The sequence below is a fragment of the Eptesicus fuscus genome, chromosome 4, assembly GCF_027574615.1.
Source record: "Eptesicus fuscus isolate TK198812 chromosome 4, DD_ASM_mEF_20220401, whole genome shotgun sequence".
Lineage (NCBI taxonomy): Eukaryota > Metazoa > Chordata > Mammalia > Chiroptera > Vespertilionidae > Eptesicus > Eptesicus fuscus.
In genome coordinates, this window is record NC_072476.1 from 57,678,517 (window position 1) to 57,699,970 (window position 21,454).

The 21,454-nt window shown below is 41.5% G+C and overlaps 2 protein-coding genes across 2 annotated transcripts in view; one reads left to right on the forward strand and one right to left on the reverse strand.

Moving 5' to 3' along the window:
• The window catches only part of LNPEP (leucyl and cystinyl aminopeptidase), a 192,168-nt gene that overhangs the window by 28,571 nt on the left and 142,143 nt on the right, over positions 1-21,454 (reverse strand). The gene's annotated exons all lie outside the window — the stretch shown is intronic.
• LIX1 (limb and CNS expressed 1) overlaps positions 1-21,454 on the forward strand; it is a 46,286-nt gene that overhangs the window by 15,183 nt on the left and 9,649 nt on the right. Inside the window, exons 2-4 of the mRNA XM_008144520.3 lie at positions 1,157-1,320; positions 17,444-17,584; positions 19,942-20,037. Of these exons, the coding sequence (XP_008142742.1) occupies positions 1,157-1,320; positions 17,444-17,584; positions 19,942-20,037 (401 nt within the window). The remainder of the gene's footprint in view (positions 1-1,156; positions 1,321-17,443; positions 17,585-19,941; positions 20,038-21,454) is intronic.

A 21,454-nucleotide genomic window follows, 5' to 3' on the forward strand; every position in this document is an offset into this window, starting at 1 on the left:
CCAACATTTCCAACAAAATTCCTGGACTTATTGGTGGTAGATGATGTGGCTTTGGTCAAACTCCCACCCTCAGCCCTGGAGAAGACATGGTTGAAGGAAAAGTAGTTGTTTAAGGAAAACCTTTGCTATTTCCACAAAGAGAGGAATGAATCAAATGGCAGGCAGGTAAAAACAACAGACGCCTACACTGCCTTCAAAGTTTTGTGGTGGGCTCTCATGTGGATAAGGGGATAAGCTTCTAGGAGGCCCCAGAAATGAACTTTACAGGGAAGCAGATTTCAGCTCAGTCCCAAAAGGACCCTTTCACAGTCAGAACCATTAGCAGTTGAAATAGGCTGCCGCTAGGTGTGCCAAGTACCAGGTCTCTGCACGTGTTCAGGCACAGACATCTGTCAGTAGTGTTGAGCAGGGAATGCCTGCATTAGGCAGAGCTTTGCCTGCATGACCTGTAAGTTCTACAATTCTATTATCCTTGTTAATTTCCACAATTCAATTTGCAGTACAGGATAAACAAACCAACCTAATTTGATCTGGAAATTCTGCAGGCTATCACAGGTCATTTAATCTAAAACACATGGCTCCAGCCATTACTATGTTTTCTGAAGTCATCTAACAGACGTGGTCCTTAACAAGGTCTCCATGTTATTAGTTTCACTTATGGCTTTTTCCAGCCTCCTGCTTATTACACAATTGCCTTTCATTCTTAAGATTGGGTGGAGAGACGCATGAAAGACTTTTCTTCTTTCTGCCTTTTTTCCTCTTAAACCTTATAATAGGCGAGTCCCAGTTAAAATTACATTGCTTACATCTTTACCTTCAAATTTGGCTTTCACTTTGCAGGTTTAAGAATCTATAAGAAATGGGAGCAGGGGCCCTGGGTAATTATAGGTCTGGACAAAGTTTATTAAGGCAAATTTTCAAAGAAGAAAGACTGAGATGTTTAAATTTGATATTCAATTGTAAAGATAATTTAAGATACTGCAGTGTTGTTAGAATTAGAGCACCAAGCCACTTGACCCATACTCATGAAGAAATAAACACCTTTGTGTTAAATAGTATTTGTTTCTTTCACAACTAAAAGCACCCCACAAATAAAATTTTGTTTTGCCAGAGTATGACCATTCTGAATAGCTGGTATTTCTCTTGTCTTTTTCAGTGAACGTTGTGTCAATGTTGCAGGAATTTTGGGAAAGCAAGCAGCAGCAGAGGGCTGCGTTCCCCAGTGAAGGTGTGGTGGTGTATGAGTCGCTGCCATCTCCTGGGCCTCCCTTTGTGAGTTATGTGACCCTTCCAGGGGGAAGCTGTTTCGGCAACTTTCAGGTAAGAAGCAACCATATGTTGGTCAGTCAGTGAAAGTTAAAATAGAGTAAGCCCTTTAATAAAATGGTAACATTATAAGTTTTCTTGGTTGCAATGAAAAAAGCTGTGTCATATTCCATTATATATATATATGAATAAATTGGTCAGATATTTTAATTTTTTTAACTGGAAATATTTTACATTAGGGTGTCCCCTAATAATTCTTTGTGGAAAGTGAATTTTACAGCATTTTATTTGCCTGATAGTTGCTGCCTTTTTCCCAGAAAATATTTTGGAATATACCTTAAAGAACACAGGAACTTTGGTATAGTCCTTCCATAATGACCCTTCCACCAGTAGATAGTCCCCACTTTCCTGAATTTTGTAATCAAGTACTAATCAATCTACTACATGCCAAAACATGAACCAACAGCAAAGATTAAGATTTACAGGGCTGGGCTTAGGCACTTGTGCTAAGTTCAAATTCTACCTCTAAATAACTGTTAACCCTTGAGAGATTGATTTAACTCCTTGATCTCCTCAACTTTGAGATGAGGAGTACCCACAGGATTCGTCAGGAGTCATGAGATATACATGCAATTTGTTTATTTAGTACTAGAGGCCCGGTGCATGAAAATTCATGCTCTGGAGGGGGAGTCCCTCAGCCCAGCCTGCCTCCTCTCACAGTCTGGGAGCCCTCAGGGGCGGGAGGCAACCCGACCAATCAGGGGAAGGTGGCATCCCCATCATACCTCTGCTGCTGCCACTGCCGGCAGCACAAGCCTCGGCCAGCCCTGGTTACCTGAGCCTTGGGTGGCCCTGGGCAGCTGGGCAGCCACCATCCAAGGCTTGCCTGTGCCTCAGGCCAGCCCTGGGTGGCTGGGGGGCTGAGGGGACTGGGGGACTCCAGAGGCAGACGTGCAGAGTGGCCAGACTCACCTGGGGGCAGGCCCGGCCATGCTGTGCGCCTGCCGCCCCGGGGGGGCTGAGGGAACTGGGTGCTGCCATCTTTGAAAGTGTGGCAGTCAATTAGCATATTCCCTCCTTATTGGCTGTGGGCGCCACCATATTTGTGAGTACATGATAGTCAATTAGCATATTCCCTCTTTATTAGATGGGATTCCAACAATTGTTTTGATAATTATTATAAAGATTTCAGGTGGTTAAATCTTTATGATGTTTATGAGGGGTGTAAATGATGATTAATTTCTAGTTGTACACCTACTCACACAAAAACATTGGCCTAATCAACATCTGGTTATCAAGTGTGTGTAACAAATACTCACTGAGTGACTAGGAAGCATCCAGCATCAGGCCAAGTAATGAGGATATGGTTCACACCTTGAGGGAATCAATGTACAAAATGTTATAGTAACTACATAGAATTGTATTTGAGGGTCAATAAAAGCATAAAGGAAGGAACTTCTTAGTTTACCAGTCACCTTAATAAGTGCCTTTTTAGTACAGTAAACTATCTCTCAATTTGCAATAACTGGTAAAATGCCTTATTTCTAGTTTGTGGAAAATGTGAAACTCATGAACGTTTAAGTTTCCCTCTTACCTTTGACAAGCAGGAAGCCCAGAGTCAAATTTTCAGTGTATCTCTTGGTAGTGTAAGTCTACAGAACTTAATGTCATGTAATACTTAATATTATTTATATTTCTACCTCTAGTCTTCCTTTGAACTTAGTATGTCTCACTTACTTATTTTATCCTATTACCATGTATCTGTTTTATGTTATTTTACATATTTTGTGGAGTGATGGGAGAATATAGTTTAAATAAATAGACCCATAAACCTGACGCCTAGGGGAAGCCAAAGAAGGGTTCATGAGGTATGCAATCATAGGCCGAGATCTGCAGTTGAGGGTGTCTTTGCCAGTAGGTAAAGGAGAGATGACATCCTTAGCACAGAGGATGGTGAATGCAAGCACATGGAACAACAAAAACCACAAGCACTTTCAGAATTTTGGGAGTTTCCCTGTGTCTGTGGCAGGGAAGTGGTGGGAGATGATGGTCAGATACCCATATCAAACCATAAGGGATCTTCATGCTTGGTAAAGGACAACAGGTTTTATTCTATATAAAATCAACACCACTCAAGGATTCTGAGCAGGAGAATGGTATATTCAAATGTGTTTCAGAAAGTATTCTGACAGTAGTAAGAGGTAATTTTAAGGCTAATTTAAAACTGCTGACCCAGCTAGTCAGTGAGGTCCTGCCTTCTACCTTGAGCAATAGCCACCAGTGGATTTTGACCTCTGACCAATGAAAGTGAATTGCCTGATAAGAATGATTTGAAAGTGGGTCTAGAAGCCTCAGAATAGAGCTTGATGTAACCTCAGACACTTAGAGAAGAATGATGGGTAGGGAAGGGGGAAGAAAGGCAGCCACTGCAGAAGGGATTCCCTAACCCATGTGACCTTGCAGTACCATCATCAAAGGTTCTAAGGTGAAGCCTGCCCACAGTAAAGTAAGTAATAGTCAAGTAATAGTCTCCCATCAGACTTCCCGCTTCAGGGGAGACCTCCTTGGGAAACAGACCTACTCACCACAGAGCAGGCTTTTGAGAGCCACCTAAACAAATCTATTTCTTTGTCCATGAATGTCAGTGGACTAAAGATCACCAAACATTTGAGGAAAGCTAAAAGCATAAGAGAAAAGTTCAAGGCAAGCAAACAAAAGAACAGAAATAATTCAAGTAGTGAAGGACATAAGAGAGTATCACAATGAGTATCCTCAAAAAATTGTGAGAGGATATTTATCCCTAAAATATCCTATATAATAAAAGGCTAATATGCAAATTGTCTCCTCGGGAGTTCGATCACTCGCTATGACGTGCGCTGACCACCAGGGGGCAGCGCAGAACAAAGGAAAGAAGGCCCTGGCCAGCAGCCAGAAGGCCCCAATCAGCCCTGATTGCTGGCCAGGCCTAGGGACCCTACCCATGTACGAATTTCAGGCACTGGGCCTGTAGTCTATGATAAAAGGAGTAAGTAGGGAAGAGGAAATTTAAAATATGTCTGCCAAATTAGAAGAATAAATAAAGAGGAGTAAGTAGATGAGTGGACATAGATCACAGCCAAATTAGTAAAAGAAAAAAAAATAAAAAATAGTAAAGTAAGTCTTCTAGAACTTAGAGCACAAGACAAGAGATTAAAAAAGATAGTACAGCATAAACCGGTTTGGCTCAGTGGATAGAGCGTCAGTCTGTGGACTGAAAGGTCCCAGGTTTGATTCCGGTCAAGGGCATGTACATTGGTTGCGGGCACATCCCAGGTAGGGGGTGTGCAGGAGGCAGCTGATCGATGTTTCTCTCTCATCGATGTTTCTAGCTCTCTATCCCTCTCTCCCTTCCTCTCTGTAAAAAATCAATAAAATATATTTTTAAAAAAAAGATAGTACAGGAGATATGGGGATAAGTCTGGAGGTAAACATCCTATATAATAAAAAGATAATATGCTAATTAGACCAAACAGCAGACCGACCGTCCGAACGACTGTCCAGATGAAGCCAGGGCTGTGAGGGCTGGTCTAGCGGAGGCAGCTGGGGCTGCGAGGGCTGAGCCCTTTGCATGATTTTCGTGCATCAGACCTCTAGTTATTTTAATAATAGTTCTAGAAAGAGTCAAAGGAAATAGATAGGTAGAAATAAATAATGGAAGCAATTTTCTTTGAGTTAAAGAAAAGCACAGATTTTTATTTTGAAATGGCCGATCACATTCCAAGCAGAACCAGGACAAAAGAATCACTTACTGGTAGCTCTGTGACTATGTAAGACTGAGGGCCAGCATTCTGCTTAAAAGATGGATACTAGAAGCCCGATGCATGAAGATTCGTGCTAGAATGGGCTTTCCTTCCCTGGCTGCCGGCACCGCCTTTCCACTCCAGCCCAGCCCCTTTCCACTCAGGCCCTGGAGCTGCCTCTTTCTGCTCTGGCCCCACCTTCCCACACTGCCCAGAGGCCCAGAGAGACAGGGGGTGGGGCAGAATGCCTGCATTGTCGCCATGGCGACGACACAAGCATCCTGCCCCATCACTCGGTGCCTGTGTATGCAAATTAACCTCCATCTTTGTTGGGTTAATTTGCATATCACTCCTGATTGGCTGGTGGCGTAGCGGAGGTACGGTCAATTTACATGTTTGTCTATTATTAGGTAAGATAGCATTTGTGCATTGATATAACCATGTGTTTGTTTTAACATAGACTGAATATATGTGGAGGGTAGCTTTGGTGGAGTTGATGAAGTAGGGCAAAAACTGACAAACCAGGTCAACAAAACCAAAAACTATTTATTTGAAAAGATAAATAAAGAAGACAAATCTTTGGCATTTCTGAGTAAGAAAAAACCCCAATGCATATACTACACTAAGCATGAGAAAAGGGATGCAATTATAGGAACATAATATAAGAATACTACATAAACAATTATATTTTTAAACATGAAAACTTAGATGATATTGAAATATCCTGGGAACTCTGTATTATCTTTGAAACTCTTCTTCGTAAGTCAAAATTTATTTCAAACTAAAAAGTTTTTCTTTTAAAAAGACCTCAATAGTTCCCTATTACCTTCTTATTATAGACTAAATTTTGTAATCTGTCAATAAAGACGATATGATTGTCCCTAACATTTTTTTCCAGCTTTATCTCCCTGAATTCCTCTCCTGACACTCAGTGATTCCTTCTAACTGTTCCTCATTCTTGCCTTGACCTCTTCTGGCCCCTTACACACTCACACTGTGACCTGCTTGTGAGTGCTGTTGCCACCTTCTCTTCATGTCCAAACCCTGCCCAACTCCCAGGACTCCACTCAAATGCCACATTCTTCATGAATTTTCCCTGAACCCCCTGCTAGATTTCTCTACTTCCTCTGATTTCCCAAAGTAGTTATATCAGTTTCTCTTCTAATATTTTATGGGTCTGTTTTTACCTTAGGGTACAGCTACTTATGTGCATGTTCCGTCTCTATAACAAAATGTAAGTGTCTCGGGGACAGGGTCTGTATTCTTATATCTCTATGATGCTAAGCACTGCACTTTGTATATAGTAAGTGCCTAATAAATTTTGTTGAATGAATAGCTAAATGAATGAATGACAAGTCCCAAGAATCGATGAAGTTTATATTTGTCCATTTTTATATATTGATTGATATACAAAATAGCATATACTATTATATAAAGTTTAATATATAAATTAAGATATTTCACCTAACTCTACAAGACAACAAGCTGAAAAGGAAAAGTCAGTAATGTTAAAGTCAGCTCATATCTGTGGTTAAAGTTTTGCAAGTGTATTACTTTGGAAGTACTGACTTAATAAACACTCTAGCCTTGGCCAGGTAGCACAGTTGGTTGGGGCGTTGTCCTATACACCAAAAAGGTTGTGGGTTCAATTCCCAGTCAGGGCACATGCCCAGTTTGTGGCTTTGATCACTGGTCAGGGCGTGTATAGAAGGTAATGGATGTAAGTTTTTTTCTCACATTGATGTTTCTTTTTCTCTCCTGCATGTTCTCCCTTCCTCTCTCTAAAAAATCAATAAAACCACATTCTTGGGTAAAGATTTTTTTTAAAAGCCTTCTAATTCTCTCTGCATTTAATTTATACATTAGTAACTTTTCCTCCACTCTGTACCCATGACCACAAATAACCAAGACTTGGCCATACTCACACCCAGCTATGCATTATATTTGTTCATATGTAATAAGTACACTTATTATAACTATAATAATAAAAGTGTAATATGCTAATTAGACTGGAAAGCTTAACGACCTTCCTGACATCATTCTAGATGTCCTTCTGGATGAAGCCACGGAGGTGGGGGCTGAGGCAGAGTGGTTAGGGGTGATCAGGCAAGCAGGTGAGTGATTAGGGGCGATCAGGCAGGCAGGCAAAGTGGTTAGGGGCGATCAGGCAGCTGGCGAGTGGTTAGGGGTGATCAGGCAGACAGGCGAGTGGTTAGGGGTGATCAGGCAGGCAAGCAGTTAGGGGCGATCAGGCAGAGTGGCTAGGGGCAATGAGGCAGGCGGGAAGAGTAGTTAGAGGTGACCAGGCAGGCAGGCAGGCTAGCGGTTAGGAGCCAGCGGCCCCAGATTGCGAAAAGGTGCAGGACAGGCTGAGGAACCTCCCCACCCCCCAAGCATGAATTTCATGTACCAGGCCTCTAGTCTAGAATGTAATGCATTTGACAGATCAGTGAATGGATCAGAGGCATAAGAGTAAGACATTCTAATGCTCTTGTTTTTGTTTTTGCTACTTTGAGAACTATGAAGTTTTAAGTTGTTTCATAAATTTCTACCCAAAATAATAGGTCTTCCCTTAGGAAGTACAGTCAACATCCTCGTTGTGGTCTTTTAAAAATAGAAAACAAAATGGAAAAACTAAACTTTTCAGCAGGAGGAGTCTTGGTGATCTCTCTGATCATTTCAGGGCCTCCTTTTCCTTATGTTTAAAGCATCATATTTTAAGGTTCTCAGGAGGATTGTTAACATCCTTGCTTTAAAAGATCCAGAATTTCCTGAATCAAATATGTTTTTAAATTGTGTTTGGGTGATTGACTGCCAAATCTGGCCCCTTAACCCATTTCGCCCTCCAAAATGTGATTTGAGAAAGAAAAACCAGAAAGGAAAAAAATATATATATATTTCCCCTAAAGCAATGTCCTTGCACTTTTCTTTGTCAGTTCAGAAACCATCTTAAATGATATTTTCACCATATAACATTTCATCCTGTTTTTGCCAGCATTTGGCCTGGGAGAGCCTACATGCTCATTCCTGCAATGCCTTTCACGTAATCAAATGTCACCCTCGTGCATTGCAAATCATTTCACGATGGATTATTAATGCCGAGACCATGTGCTGAGACATGGAGAAGCCGTTATGCCAGCAGTAGCCTTCTTACTGAGCTGCGGACATCATCTCCAATGGTGCCAAGTAATTGAAAATACTTGAAGTGTAGAATGGGACTGGATTGCAGGATTAATCCCTCTAGTTTCATGAAAGCTGTAAGAGATTACGCTCATTCATTCTAAGAAGAGTGGTATTCAGACTGTGCGTTCATTTTCTGGCTAATACAAAGGAAAGCAGTCAAAAGGTTCTGATGGACACAAACCACTGGTTTTCAAAGAAACCTCCGATTGAAGTAAAAGGGAAGCTGTGTCCAGGAGGACTAATTAAAGAATTTTCAGTTAGTCTTGACACCACAGCCCCCAAAAAACAGAGAGCTAGAGGGAAAGAAAGCAGCCATAGTCCTGTCTTTAACCCACTCTTGCATAAACTACTGTAGTAGAGGAAAAGAAAAGTGAATATGTGATTCATTTTTTAATTTCTAAACAATAAATAAAATGACCTATTGATACTAAATTATTTTTCTTTTAGAAAATTACAATGAAACACATTAATACTAATTGTGTGGGTTTTTGTTTTTTTTTTTTTTTGTAAAGGAAGCCATTTTCTAATATTACAGGCATTAAGTAGGAATTTGTGCATTTTGGATGTTTTTTCTTAATGCCATTTTTATCTAGGCAGTTAATCCCTCACTAGTCACATATCATTACCATGAAAACTGGCAGCAATTTCCATTTTTTACAATAGGAGCAACACAAGGGCCATCAGATCAACCTCTGGCTCCCCCCTTGATACACTCAGAAGGAAAGCTGTTTCAGTAGCTGTTTTGTTTCCAGATCCAAAAGGGGAACTTAATTGAGTGTTTTATCTTATTTTACATTTTATTAAAAGGCTTGTGATTTAAGTTTTATGTTCAAGCCAGTGACATGGTCTTCCATATAGTCTGCTGGAGTGATTTGGATTAATGAATTTTATTCTTATTTGGAATAAAAAGCAGAAATTCCTTTGGGTACGGTAGTAGACCATGCGATTATTTATGTGCATGAGTTATGGTTGAATAAAAAGTGTATCCCTTGGCTAAAACATTGATGTGAGAGCTCAGTTTATTTGAAGGACACTAATTCATTGGGGTATCATATCTTTTTCACAAGCTTTTGTTGTTAAAATTGCTTCACAACAGTAAATACAGGTGCTACACACTAGGGTCAGGTCCTTAGCCCGTTTGTACAATGCCAGGCACCATAGGAAACTGAGATATGTAAAATTGCCATAGGCAACCTGTTGATTGATTTTGTTGGTTGTTTGTTTGCTTTGACCCAGTGTTTGGTGTTGCATAGAGGACTGCACATCTGGGAGACGTGATGTGGAACCCTCACAGCAGACCAGTTCCTTTAATTTTTATGCCGCTTAGTTTTCAAATAAAGCCTTTGCCTAGGAAGATACCTGCCAAACTCCTTTCAAAGGCTCATACTGGCTACAAGAAGACTAGGGTGCTTAACTTTTACCTACCACAGCAAGCACACTTCACCTGTTTATCAGATATAAAACACATATTTTATACTTTCAGGTATTGAAACATTCTTCTCAAAGTCCAGGAAAGTAAAAGAATATTTAAATCACAATAAGCTAAGTTTATAAAATTAACTTTTTCCCAGGAGAGAAGGACTAAGAGAAACTTTGATTAAATCATGGACTTGGCTTAATGGGATTGTAATGCTCTCTTTCTACCAATTATTAACGAAGGCCTGGTTATAACATTCCATGCCCTAAGAAGTGAGTTAGTTTCTGCCATAAGGTGGAGACTGTTGCCCTTTACTAATGCTGTGTTTCTATTTGAAATCAGCCATGAGCTCTTTTGTTGTCTGTCTCTAGAGTTGTTTACTTGACTCAGATGCACAACACGCTACGCAATGTAACTTCAATTCTAAAGGTGTTTTTTGGTAGAAAACTCCTCAGGAAAGCATCCTATTTTGTAACTAATGAGACCCAAAGATAAGAAGACTAGGTATAACCCCTTCCCATTTGAAAATCATATGTCAGCTAATGATCAAACAGCAATGATTTGCCCATGAAACTGTGAGTGCATATTATTTAAGGAAACCTTATATTTATTCCCCAGCCGTTTATTCTGTCTTTTCTTAGCAAGCACAATGAATAAAGGTGCTTGATGTCCAAAGAAAATAGCAGAGTAGAGTGAAAGGAACACTTGGGAAAGGGCTTCTTGGTAATTAAAGGCTTGAGGCTCTCCACCCGGAGTCTCCCAGCTCCTCAGGTAAGTTTTAGGAAGATGCTCACTGTGTCAGGACTTGCTGAATGAGGAAGAAAGGCTGACTCCATCTTTCCCCAACCCCCCTTCACCCCTCTCCGTGCAATCAGAGCCAAGTCCCTTTACATCAAAGCAACTATAAAAATAAACCAAAACTCTAAGCCCTGATCAATTCATCTTGTCTTCACCTTAACTTGAAAAAAGAAAAGGAAGAAAAGAAAAAAGGGAAAAGAAAAAACCTCAAGGAGCAAAATACAACATGGTTTTGTAATAGTTACCAGGGCCCTTGGTCTAGGTATGTGTGTAGAATAGCATGTGTGGCAGAGGTAAATGAGGAGGAGGCCAGGTGGTTTGTATTATAAAAATAACATTCTGACCCGCCATGTGCATGAAACGTTTCTTTCAGTTGACAGGAACTGGTGAGTTTTCTCTGAAAATTGGACTCTTAGACCATTCCCCTCCCCCATAGCTAGCAAAGAGCCCCTATTCCCTGCTGACACAGAGCTCCAAATTGTTCCCAACATGACCTATGGAGAAAGAGACATGATATTAACTTGGGTGACCTAATTTAACCCGTTGCCCTTTTTTCACATCACCATCTGGAAGGGGGGAAATGTTAATATATCCACAATTAGATAAATTGGAGCACATGCAATGTTCATGCTTAGACGAGGGCACACAGGTCTTAAAGAACTGAAAGGGGGACAATTAGCAGCAGGGCCTGGTTTGTGGCATTCTTGGTGCTGATGGCTTGCTGTCAGGATGGAACGGAGGTGTTGGTGACACTGACCAGAGCTGGCAGGCCATACACACACACTCCGCAAGTCAGGTCACTTGTTGCGACTTGGACTCTGAGTCACAAAAGCAAAACGTTCCCAACCACCTGAATGACAGACACTATAGCCTAAAGGATTTGGGCAAGAATTCTCACCTCTCACAGAGTCAGTTTATTTGGTTTTGCCACCTGTAAAGTCCCAGCTCAGTCCCATGTGCTCTTGAGCCGAGTGAATGCCGCCTATATAACACTGACTTGCCCTGGAGTCCAGGGAGGACATCTTCAGCGTTGAGTTCCCATGTAGGTACAATCTGTCACCCTTGCAATTACATGACTGTTCTTCTTCAAAAGCCTCGCTCTTCGTAGACCATTTCTCAACTGCTTGGCTAGCCTTAGTAGGCACTAAGTAACGTGTGACTACTTGGTTTTATACATTTTGGATCTGCAGACCTACTTTTTCTTGATGTCTTTAAAATACAAATAATTCTAAGAGGTCTGTTGAATGTTTAAAATGGAGAGATGTTACTTATATCAATGTATTTTCACCTGCTTTCCTAAAGAAAGCACTACAGTTGGGATGTATGTACAGTAAGCGCTTGGGGTCCAGAAACAGCCACTCCACACATGTACCCTACCTATTTTCTAATACAAAGCATGGGGAAAATTATTAATCAAATAAGGGCCACGAGGAAAGTAATTGCTCAGAGTATAAATTGTGTTGATCTGGCTGTAAGGTTTTTCTATCAATAGTAGCACACATCAATGATTTTTAAGTGTTTAAGAAATAACTAACTATAAAACCAGTTTCTTATTATGCATTTCTATTCTTATGACATGTTCATGACTACCAAATTATATTTCAATTAACTTAAGAACTTCTGTGCATCCTTAAAAAATTGACTAGCCACTATTCTATTTGGGGATGGCGTATGGCCCAATTAATCTTGGGTGATTACTTTTTCATTGCATAGTGTGGACACTTTGGAAAATTATCATCGAAGAAATAGAAACTACTGAGCAGAGAAAGAAAATTGAGACCTCAGTTAAGTTGGCAGTGTTTATATACTTCCTAAGGGCCTAAATTTAGAACTGTCATAAAGGATTTTTTTTCAGCTTGAACACTGCTTTCCTTGAGATATTTCCTTGTAAGAAATTAGCATTTTTGGTGTTAGCCGAAGTGGTTTTACCATCATGGTATTGTGATTTATAATAAGAAATATATAGGTGTTCTTTATCCTGGTTCCTGGCACAGAGCTCCTAAAACCCTTTGTTATTCATAACAAAACCCCTTTCTACCACACCTGAGTTTGTGCCAATAAGGTGACTTTTGGAAAGCCCCTAAAGATGGGGACTGGCAGCTAGGGCAGCCAACCTTGTGGTTAGAGGGTTAGAACTTCCAGCTCCACCCTCTGACCTCCTACGAGGGGAGAGGGGCTGAAGATTGACTTAATCACCAATGGCCAACGATTTAATCACTCACGCCTGCATTATGAAGCCTCCATAAAAATCCTAAATGTGGGATTCACAGAGTTTCTAGGTTGGTGTACATCTGGAGAGCTGGGAGGATTGTGCCTAGAGAGGGCATGGGAGCTCTGAGCCCCTTCCCACATACCTTGCCCTGTGTATCTCTTCCTCTGGGTATACCTTTTATAATAGATCAGTAATCTAGTAAGTAAGTTGTCTTCCTGAGTCTGTGAGCCATTCTAGCAAATGATGAAGGAGGGGGGTTATAAGACCCTCTCGTTTATAGCTGGTTGATCAGAGATGCAGCTGACAACCTGGACTTGCAGTTGATCTCTGCAGTGGAGATAGTCTTGTAGGACAGAGCCATTGGGATATATAACCTCTGTTTCCTCATCTGCAAAATAAGGATAACAACAAACCTAACCTCATAGGATTGTGGTAATAACTAAATGTGACAATAAACATAAAGTGCCTAGCTCAGCAACGAGGATTACTATTATTGTGCTCTCCATCAGTGTGGGCTTAGAGAATTCCTTATTACCTGACGTGAGCAAAGCCTTTGTATTAGTCATCTACGGCTGGGTAACAAATTGCCTCAAAACTCAAGTTATCTCACACTGTTTCTGAGGATCAGGAATCTGGACGCAGCTCAGCTGGGTGGCTCTGGCTCAGGGTCTCCTGGAGGCTGCAGTCAAGTGGTCAGAGAGCTATAGTCATCTGAGGCTTGATGGAGCCTGGGGGATCCATTTCTAGAAGGCATGGGTTCCTTACCACGTGTGCCTTTCTGTAGGACTGCTCACAACATGGAAGCGACTTATCCAGAGCAATAGAGAGTAAGTGTGATCAAGACAGAAGCCACTGTGGCTTTTACAACTTAATATCAAAAGTGACATGCTGTATCTTCTGCCATATTCTACTGGTAGAGTGCAGCGTGAGAGGGGCTGCACGAGGGTGTGAATACCAGGAGGCAGAGATCACGGGGAGGGGGAGGGGCTCTCTCAGAGGCTGGCTACCACTGCCTTACATAGTTTTCCTTAGCAATGCCACAGACGCGCTTGTTTTGCTTTAATTTTAGATTAGAGTCAGGAGGCTTTGAAATGATTTCAGTGGTTTATAATCTACAGCAAATGAAAGGCATCTGAGCATCAAGATAAATGTCTGAGTGGGGTCTGCTAGCCACTTGAAAAGCATGTGGTTCCACATGCCTAAGAAATCCACAGCTGACTTCAGTAAAATCCCGGCTATTAAATATTCCAGCTCTGCACTTTCACAAAGTGCAAAGGACAGAAGTTGTCTCTCTCTATTAACAAGTAAGAATGGTTAGCAGATAAGGCACGGTTTACAAATCTGTGTTTATGATTGGGGTCTGGCTGAAAAACAGAATAAACCATACGATCTGGGAAGTCTAATTCTAGCAGGAAGTTGCTTTGAAATAACCCCATGCTTCGCTCACTCTCCAACTGATGTCTTTGATGACCGGTTTGGACACATCAATAAAATGTTCTGTCACTTACTATATTTTATTTTCTTGCAGCGCTTCCCACGGTTTGATGGTAACGCTAACCGTGCCTGTTCTCACAGCAGAATCCACACTCTGATTCCCATTTGCCAAGCAGATTGCTTTTGGCTAAATGTCCTGCCCGCGCACAGGTCCTTCAGGTCTGAGAGGCCCCGTTAAAAGATCCCTAAAGAAAATATGCGGCCTTGACTGACTTGGATTTGTAGCTCCAAAACTTAGAAGAAAGCGGCTGGTTAACATTAGGAACATTTTGAAGTACTTGTCTTTCAGAAATGCAAAGAACAATTGCAAGAAAAGCCCTTTGATGGCTCAGAACTTACTTTATGTGCTTATTATTAATTGGTACACTTTCTCCCCCATTTCAACCAAAGATTCTGTACATTGCAACAATGACATAAGTAAAGACATGTGTCCACTTTAAAATCTTGCTGTTGGTGAGGTCTCCTAGTCCTTTCCCGTGCTCTCTGGGTAAAGGCTCCTTCCCTCCCTCAGCCCCGCAGCACTTTGATCTCAGAAGCAGTGCCATTTGGTTGTAAGTGTATGCGGTGCCTTTGATCTGGTACTTAGTGGGGCTTATTTAAAATAGATAGCTTCTTTTATCTAAATAGTGTTTACTGGGTCTCCCTCTAGGAAGGACCGTTTCAATTGCTATCATTTAGATAGTTATATAAAGTTTCTTAAGAGTGCCCAGGTCTGAATCTAAGTTCTGAAACCCCAACAGCAACATTATAGATTTTGGAAAGCAAATTCCTATTAAAATGAGCTGCTCCTATAGATACTGTCAGGTACTGTTTGCAGAAACTTTCTCTGCTTTTTAGTGAGGAGCTGACTTTCCGAAGAATAATAAACGTATCTTGTACTCAGACAAAAATGGTAATCTCAAAGTGTCTGAACTTAATGTCCAATTATCCCTCTGAAATTCACATGTTAATATATTTTTACATTACTGGATTATGCATAGTACACAGGGTATATTTAAAAGGGACTTTTTAAAAATAGTAATTATGAAAAAAAGAAAGAAAATAAAATAAAAATAGTAAATATGTATCTTTAATTCTCCTCTTTAAGAGGATTTCTTGAGCATTTTATTAGGTGCATTAGCGATTTGTGTTTAAATTTCCTAGGCAGCATTTAGTTATTCAATAAACTGTGCTGTAGGTCCAGAGACTTAAAGATGACTAAGCCACAGACTCTGCCCTTAGGGTGCTCACAGCCTGGAGTCTGGGGGCAGGTGCTAGCAGACAATTATGTAACCGTGTGTGAGTGCTTCTCATGGACAGCGGTCCTCCCAGCCCACCTTCGGAGTGATCAGGGAAGACTTCCTAAAAGAGGCGGCACCCATGCTTCAGTGAGATACTGCTGACTCAGAACGCAACATCCAATAATTCCCAGTCAAGTCCATAATGCAAAGCCATGCCTCACGATTTAATACAGGTGGCCTGCACCTTGGGAGAGGTCTAAACCTTGAATGGCTTTGCTTACTGCCTCACGCTACCCCAAAGTCTTCTTTGGAGAAAAACCCTAACTGTTTTTCACATACATTTTAGACCTTCAGCTTAATTCTTTATTTAGAGGTGATGTTGGAAATCTCTTTGTGTTGTTTTTAATCGTTCTGTTTTGTTAGGGTCCTGACACATTAAGAGGAAATCAGAGGGGGCCAGGTCCTGACCTCAGGAGGCTAATCTGGATTTGTGGAGATGGAAGGAGAGTCTGGGCCTCTAGATGACACACTTGGGAGTTCTGAGTGTCCCTGGGTCCGTGCAGGGATGGTCAATGTGCCGAAAGCAAACCACAGGGGCGTGGCCTTTGCCCAGGGGTGCTACCAAGCCACTGAGGCCGTGAAACTGCAACATGACGTGGGACCTTTGGTACTTGCTCTGTTCTTTCACATCAGTCACCGAGCACTACTGATTCTGAGAATCATGCATTTTAGGTATCAGGAGCCTTAAAATCAAAGAGGCCACCATCCCCATTTATTCAGTTAGGAAATAAACCCCAAAGTTCTGGCATCCCCGGTCTCACAGTCACAGAGACAGCGGTGCCCAGCCACCCTGTGACCAGGACCTGGGCCTGGGCTTCTCTTTCTGGCTTGTTTCCCTCTAAGAGTCTTGGCGTAGGGTCTAGGACCCTGGACAGTTCACAGGAGCTGTGGGAGAGAGGCCATCACACTCTGGGGTCCTCCAACAGGGGTGGGCTCTGGGGACAGTGCCGTTCTCATAGGACTTCCATCTCTCTCTCTCTCTCGGGACTCCCAGGGTCCATGCCAAGCCAGAACTGGAGTAAGAGTTGTAGTTGATAAGGAAAGAGACAGAATGAATAAAATAATTAACAGGAAAGAATCAGGATATATTGAGCAGACTTGTGTGAGCCACAGGAAAGCCAGGCTGGGAAGAAGGAGAGCAATATTACATTTGGGAGAAATGAATTTATTTATTTTTAATGAGTTACTAATCATGGACTGCCTATGGGCCCTAACTTCAGACAGGCCAAATGTTGAACCAAACTGTGTGGATGGAAACCAAAGTGGAAAGGGTGGCCCTCAAGAAAATCAAGGAATGGTTGTTAGAGGGAAGGTGGAAAGATAAGTGCTGGAAAAGCAAAAACAATAGATTTTGACAGCAGCCCCTTTGTCCTAACCTGGAGGTAAAAAGTATTAGACTGGAATGTGCTCATAGAGTGTTACCATGTGTAAGGTTGTCTCACTACTTTACCTATATTAACTAATTGAGGCTATCCTCAAACCTATTCCGGAGGGACTACTATTATTCCAGTTGACAGATGGCAGAACTTGAGTCACAGAGAGACTAACTTGCCCAAGGTCTTTCAGCTAGCAAGTGCCTGAAGCCAAACAGCCTGACCCCAGAACCTCTGTCTTAATTATTTCCCAGTTTCCTTCTCTCCTTACATTTTTTTTCTCCAAAATAAAGATTTGAGGAAGGCCCTTATAATGAATATAATTACCTGGCACATAAAAGTAGCCATTATGACTTTTGTGATTATTTATTAACAGTATGCAAAGCCTCTGGTGCATAGTAGCCATTCAATGACTATGAAATGAGACCAAAAACAGCATTTGAAGACCAACCAAGACATTTGCATGGAATCTAGGGCTGAGAGAAAATCTGTATGATCTTCAGGGGATTAGCAATGGGTGTGAAAGAAGAGGTACAGACAGTAAATATATGAATAGAAATGTCTAGAGACCCACTGAGGTAGGAACAAAATGGTGAAATGCTGAATCCTTTAATGACTCCCCTTCTCCTCCCCTTCTCAAGTGCTGCTTAAGCAGAGCCGAGGCCAGGCGGGATGCAGCTAAAGTGGCCCTAATCAACTCCCTGTTCAATGAGCTGCCCTCTCGAAGGATCACCAAGGAATTCATTATGGAGAGTGTGCAGGAAGCAGTTGCCTCCACCAGCGTGAGTACCCCAGGGAAGGGAGGAGCTGGCTGCTCTGAGAATACTGAGGCCTTTGAATCATGGGAGATGCGAAAGTGAGCACATTTTTAAAGAATTGGGCAGATTTAATTTTTATCCATTAAATCATTAATTTTCAGCAAAAAGAACCCTTGGACTGGAAATCACAAAATTGGAACTGGCTCCCTATTCTTCATCTCAATAATATTCTTTAACCTTCCTGGACCACAATTAACCAAGCCTTAAATCAAGGTAGATAATTTGATCCACCTTGATTTCTTTATTTGAATGTTTGCTGTTTGAAGAGCATTGATTTGTTTGAGGGCCTGAGACCACATACAATTAAACACTGCTTTACTCTAGAGATAAAATAGCTCATGTCCCCCTAAACTTAACTAATCTTACAAATGATGTGAAGTTCTTTTATTTTATTTTATTTTATTGATTTTTTACAGAGAGGAAGAGAGAGGGATAGAGAGTTAGAAACATCGATGAGAGAGAAACATCGATCAGCTGCCTCTTGCACACCCCCTACTGGGGATGTGCCCGCAACCAAGGTACATGCCCTTGACCGGAATCGAACCTGGGACCCTTGAGTCCGCAGGCCAACGCTCTATCCACTGAGCCAAACCTGTTTCGGCTGATGTGAAGTTCTTAAAAGTGCCAATCCCCTCAACCCCCATGGGGTGCTGCAATCTGTGTTTTTATGGAAACGCTGACTGCTTAGATATGGGGAAAGCTCTATGCCCAATATTTGTTAACTATTAGAATTGTCATACTTAATCAATTCTTTCAGAGGGCTTTGAAAATGTTTGTAATAACTAAATACAAAGTGCTTATGAGCAAAACACTTTGTCTTAGAAATTTAGCTAGGATGTTTTCCCAGCGATCCAGGCATAGGCAATTTACCCCATGAATTATGTGGAGCTCCTGATCCTTGATGCCTCCAAACCATCAGCCACGGAGGAAGCCTTGGGTCCCCACTGTGGCAGTTGTCGCCCTGTATGTCCCCCAAGGTCAGGAAGTCGGCATTGCCAAAGGGGCTAGTCAACTCCTGGCTTGTCTTTAGCTTGGATAAACCCGACCTGAGGTTTTCATTCTCTGATTCCCTCACTCTGACTAAAGGTTCGGTCATTCTGGAGTAGCTGTTAATAATAAAGGAGACATTATCACACTAGCAGTTACCTTTTTTTCTCCTTTTCTTTCCCCTCATAAATGCTCTTATCACACAGAGGAGAGAGGAGGGGCAGAGAGCGGCTGACCTGGCTTGGAGACCTCAGGAGCTCTGTTCCATATCTGCTCTGAGGATGAAAGGAAGCCTTTGTTCGCTGCCCTGCACATTTCAAGTGCCTCTGAGGAAGAGAAGTTAGGAAAATGATGCTTGATTTCTATGTGTGGAATTTACTCAGGAGCAGGGAGGGGCCCTCAGTGTAAATGTAATTTATCATTTTTTCATGGAAATTTCTAAGGAAAGAAAATATATAAGATTTGCAGGCTTCTGGATGGATTTCCTCTGGGATATTTAAAAAGCCAACATAAATATTTCAGCAGCAGTGTTAATGTTATTGCATTCAAAAGTTATAAATTTGCTGCTATCTGATGTCGGCAGTCGTATGTTCAGCCTCACAAAGTCATTGCCCACTTTCTCAGGAATCCAAGACCAGGGGATATTGAAGGGCAGGCCCCAGACCTTATGTTAGCTTTTTCATTGCCATCCCCCCCTAACCAAATTGAAGGAGAATTTCATTTCTACACATCACCCACCCACCTTGATTGCTGAAGATTAAGTGATCCGGAAGTAAAAAAATATAAACCAAGATCCATGTCTCCAGGCTGAACACCAGCATATTATGAAAAGCTCCCATGAAGAATCATGGCAGTAAAATGTGAATGGTCCATACAACTGAAGAACTCTTTCCCTGTCAGTTACATAATCTTGCCTGGTTATCATTGGAACCAGAACAAGGTCATCATTTCAAGATTCCAATAACACCTGAAGGCAGCCTACGTGGGCAACCACTAGAACATGAACGCCACTATCAACAAAACCCTGTGCGAGGGCACAGGAATTTCTGCTTTGGGATAATTATTCTTTTAGTGAGGATATAATCAGTCAACAATCTAATGGAGTGCCAGATTCAAATTGATTACAAAATCCTCTTTCCTCTGAATCGTGGAGAGATTAAGGATTTTTATGCCAAATCAACTGGAGACTTGGTTGTGGAATACACACCTGAAGTGTTAGGCCAATAGAAGGATCACTGTAGGGCCATGGCATTAATTTGTGATCACCCAAATGAGGGGAGGGAGCTTCCATGTGGTCTCAGGCCCTCAAATCCCTTTTCTGCTTCCTTCCCAAGGGCACCTTGGACGACGCTGACGACCCCAGCACCAGCATCGGCGCCTATCACTACATGCTGGAGTCCAATATGGGGAAGACCATGCTGGAATTTCAGGTGCCTGACTTCCTGCCACTTGTTTATTTTGCTACACAATCTAAAAGCCTGGGAGAATGCCACTCTTATCACGAACACCCTCTGTCTCTCAGGTCTACTTTTTAAATTTGTTTTGGTCATTTTCATGGTAGCTCCATCTTAGCCAAGCCTCAGTGGGTTAAAATAAGCATGCAAACAAGGCACAATTTTTGCTTTCTTAAAGGGAACTAAAAGACTTAAGTCTAAGAAATAGGTATGGAACACAACCGATTTACAACTATATCATTTTACCAACTTTTCAACACAATGTCCCCCTTCAACCAAAATAAACAGTTTGAAGTGTTGGTTGTGACCATTTGGTTCTTAATTTTCAGAAGCCATAGATGAAGATGCCTGCGATGTATATTAAACAATGTTGCCCTCAGTTCTAGTATTTCTATTAAAGAAATCTGCCACCTCCTATCATTAACTAAATAAAAAAATTAGCAAGCTATAATCCTTTTCATCCACTGCAGACAGCCATAATAGAGCTGAGGAACTACATTACCTCTTATTTCCAAATTAAATAATATGTCAATAACAACAACAATAAGGACTATAGCTAACACTTATTGGATGCTTATCGTGTCTGGCACTGTGCTAAACATTTAACAAATATCGCCATAATTTAACCTTCAAAATCTGCATATAAGTATATATTATCTCCACATTATCACTGAAGGAAGTGTACCATAGAGCTTAGCACATGGCAAAGCCAAGGTTCAGACCCAGGCCGTCTGATTTCTGAGCTCACACCCTTAACTATTATCCTATATTGGGCTGGACAGGTGAAAATTCACTTGCTAGACATGAAAAGTTTGCCCTCTAAAAAACTAAACTTGAATGCAGTTGAATATCTACATTCATGCAGAGCTAGTGGGAATCAATATGCAATGTTGTAATGAAGAGTTTTTGCACCCAGTATTTCTATTTTTTTAGATTAGATCCTAAGAAGCACTCAAAGATATAAAGTTTTATGAACAAAAATGTTCATCATGAAATAATTTACAGTGGTGTTACAGCTCAGCCTGCAGTCACTAACTTTCAAATACCATCTTTGGTACCTTTTAGCTCTTTTCCTAACTACAATGACATAGTCACTGCTCAAGTAGATGAGTCCTTCCTGCACATTTAAAAAATAATAAACAATATTTCCTCATCAGTCCCTAGTTTGATGAAGCAAAAGTACTCTTTCTTCACTTTGTCCTAGGAAGATCTCGTTCGTCCAGTTTTCTCCTTAAGGGGCCATGGGCTCATGGACCTTTGATGTTGCTTGTCTTGGTTTGGAAGAGACCAGGTGTCTATTTAAAGTCTACCCTCCGGAGCAGCCCAGGGCACACATCAGCTCATTGGTTCTGAGCCCAGGCTTTGGAGGGGGCTGGTCCCTTTCAGCCGGGCT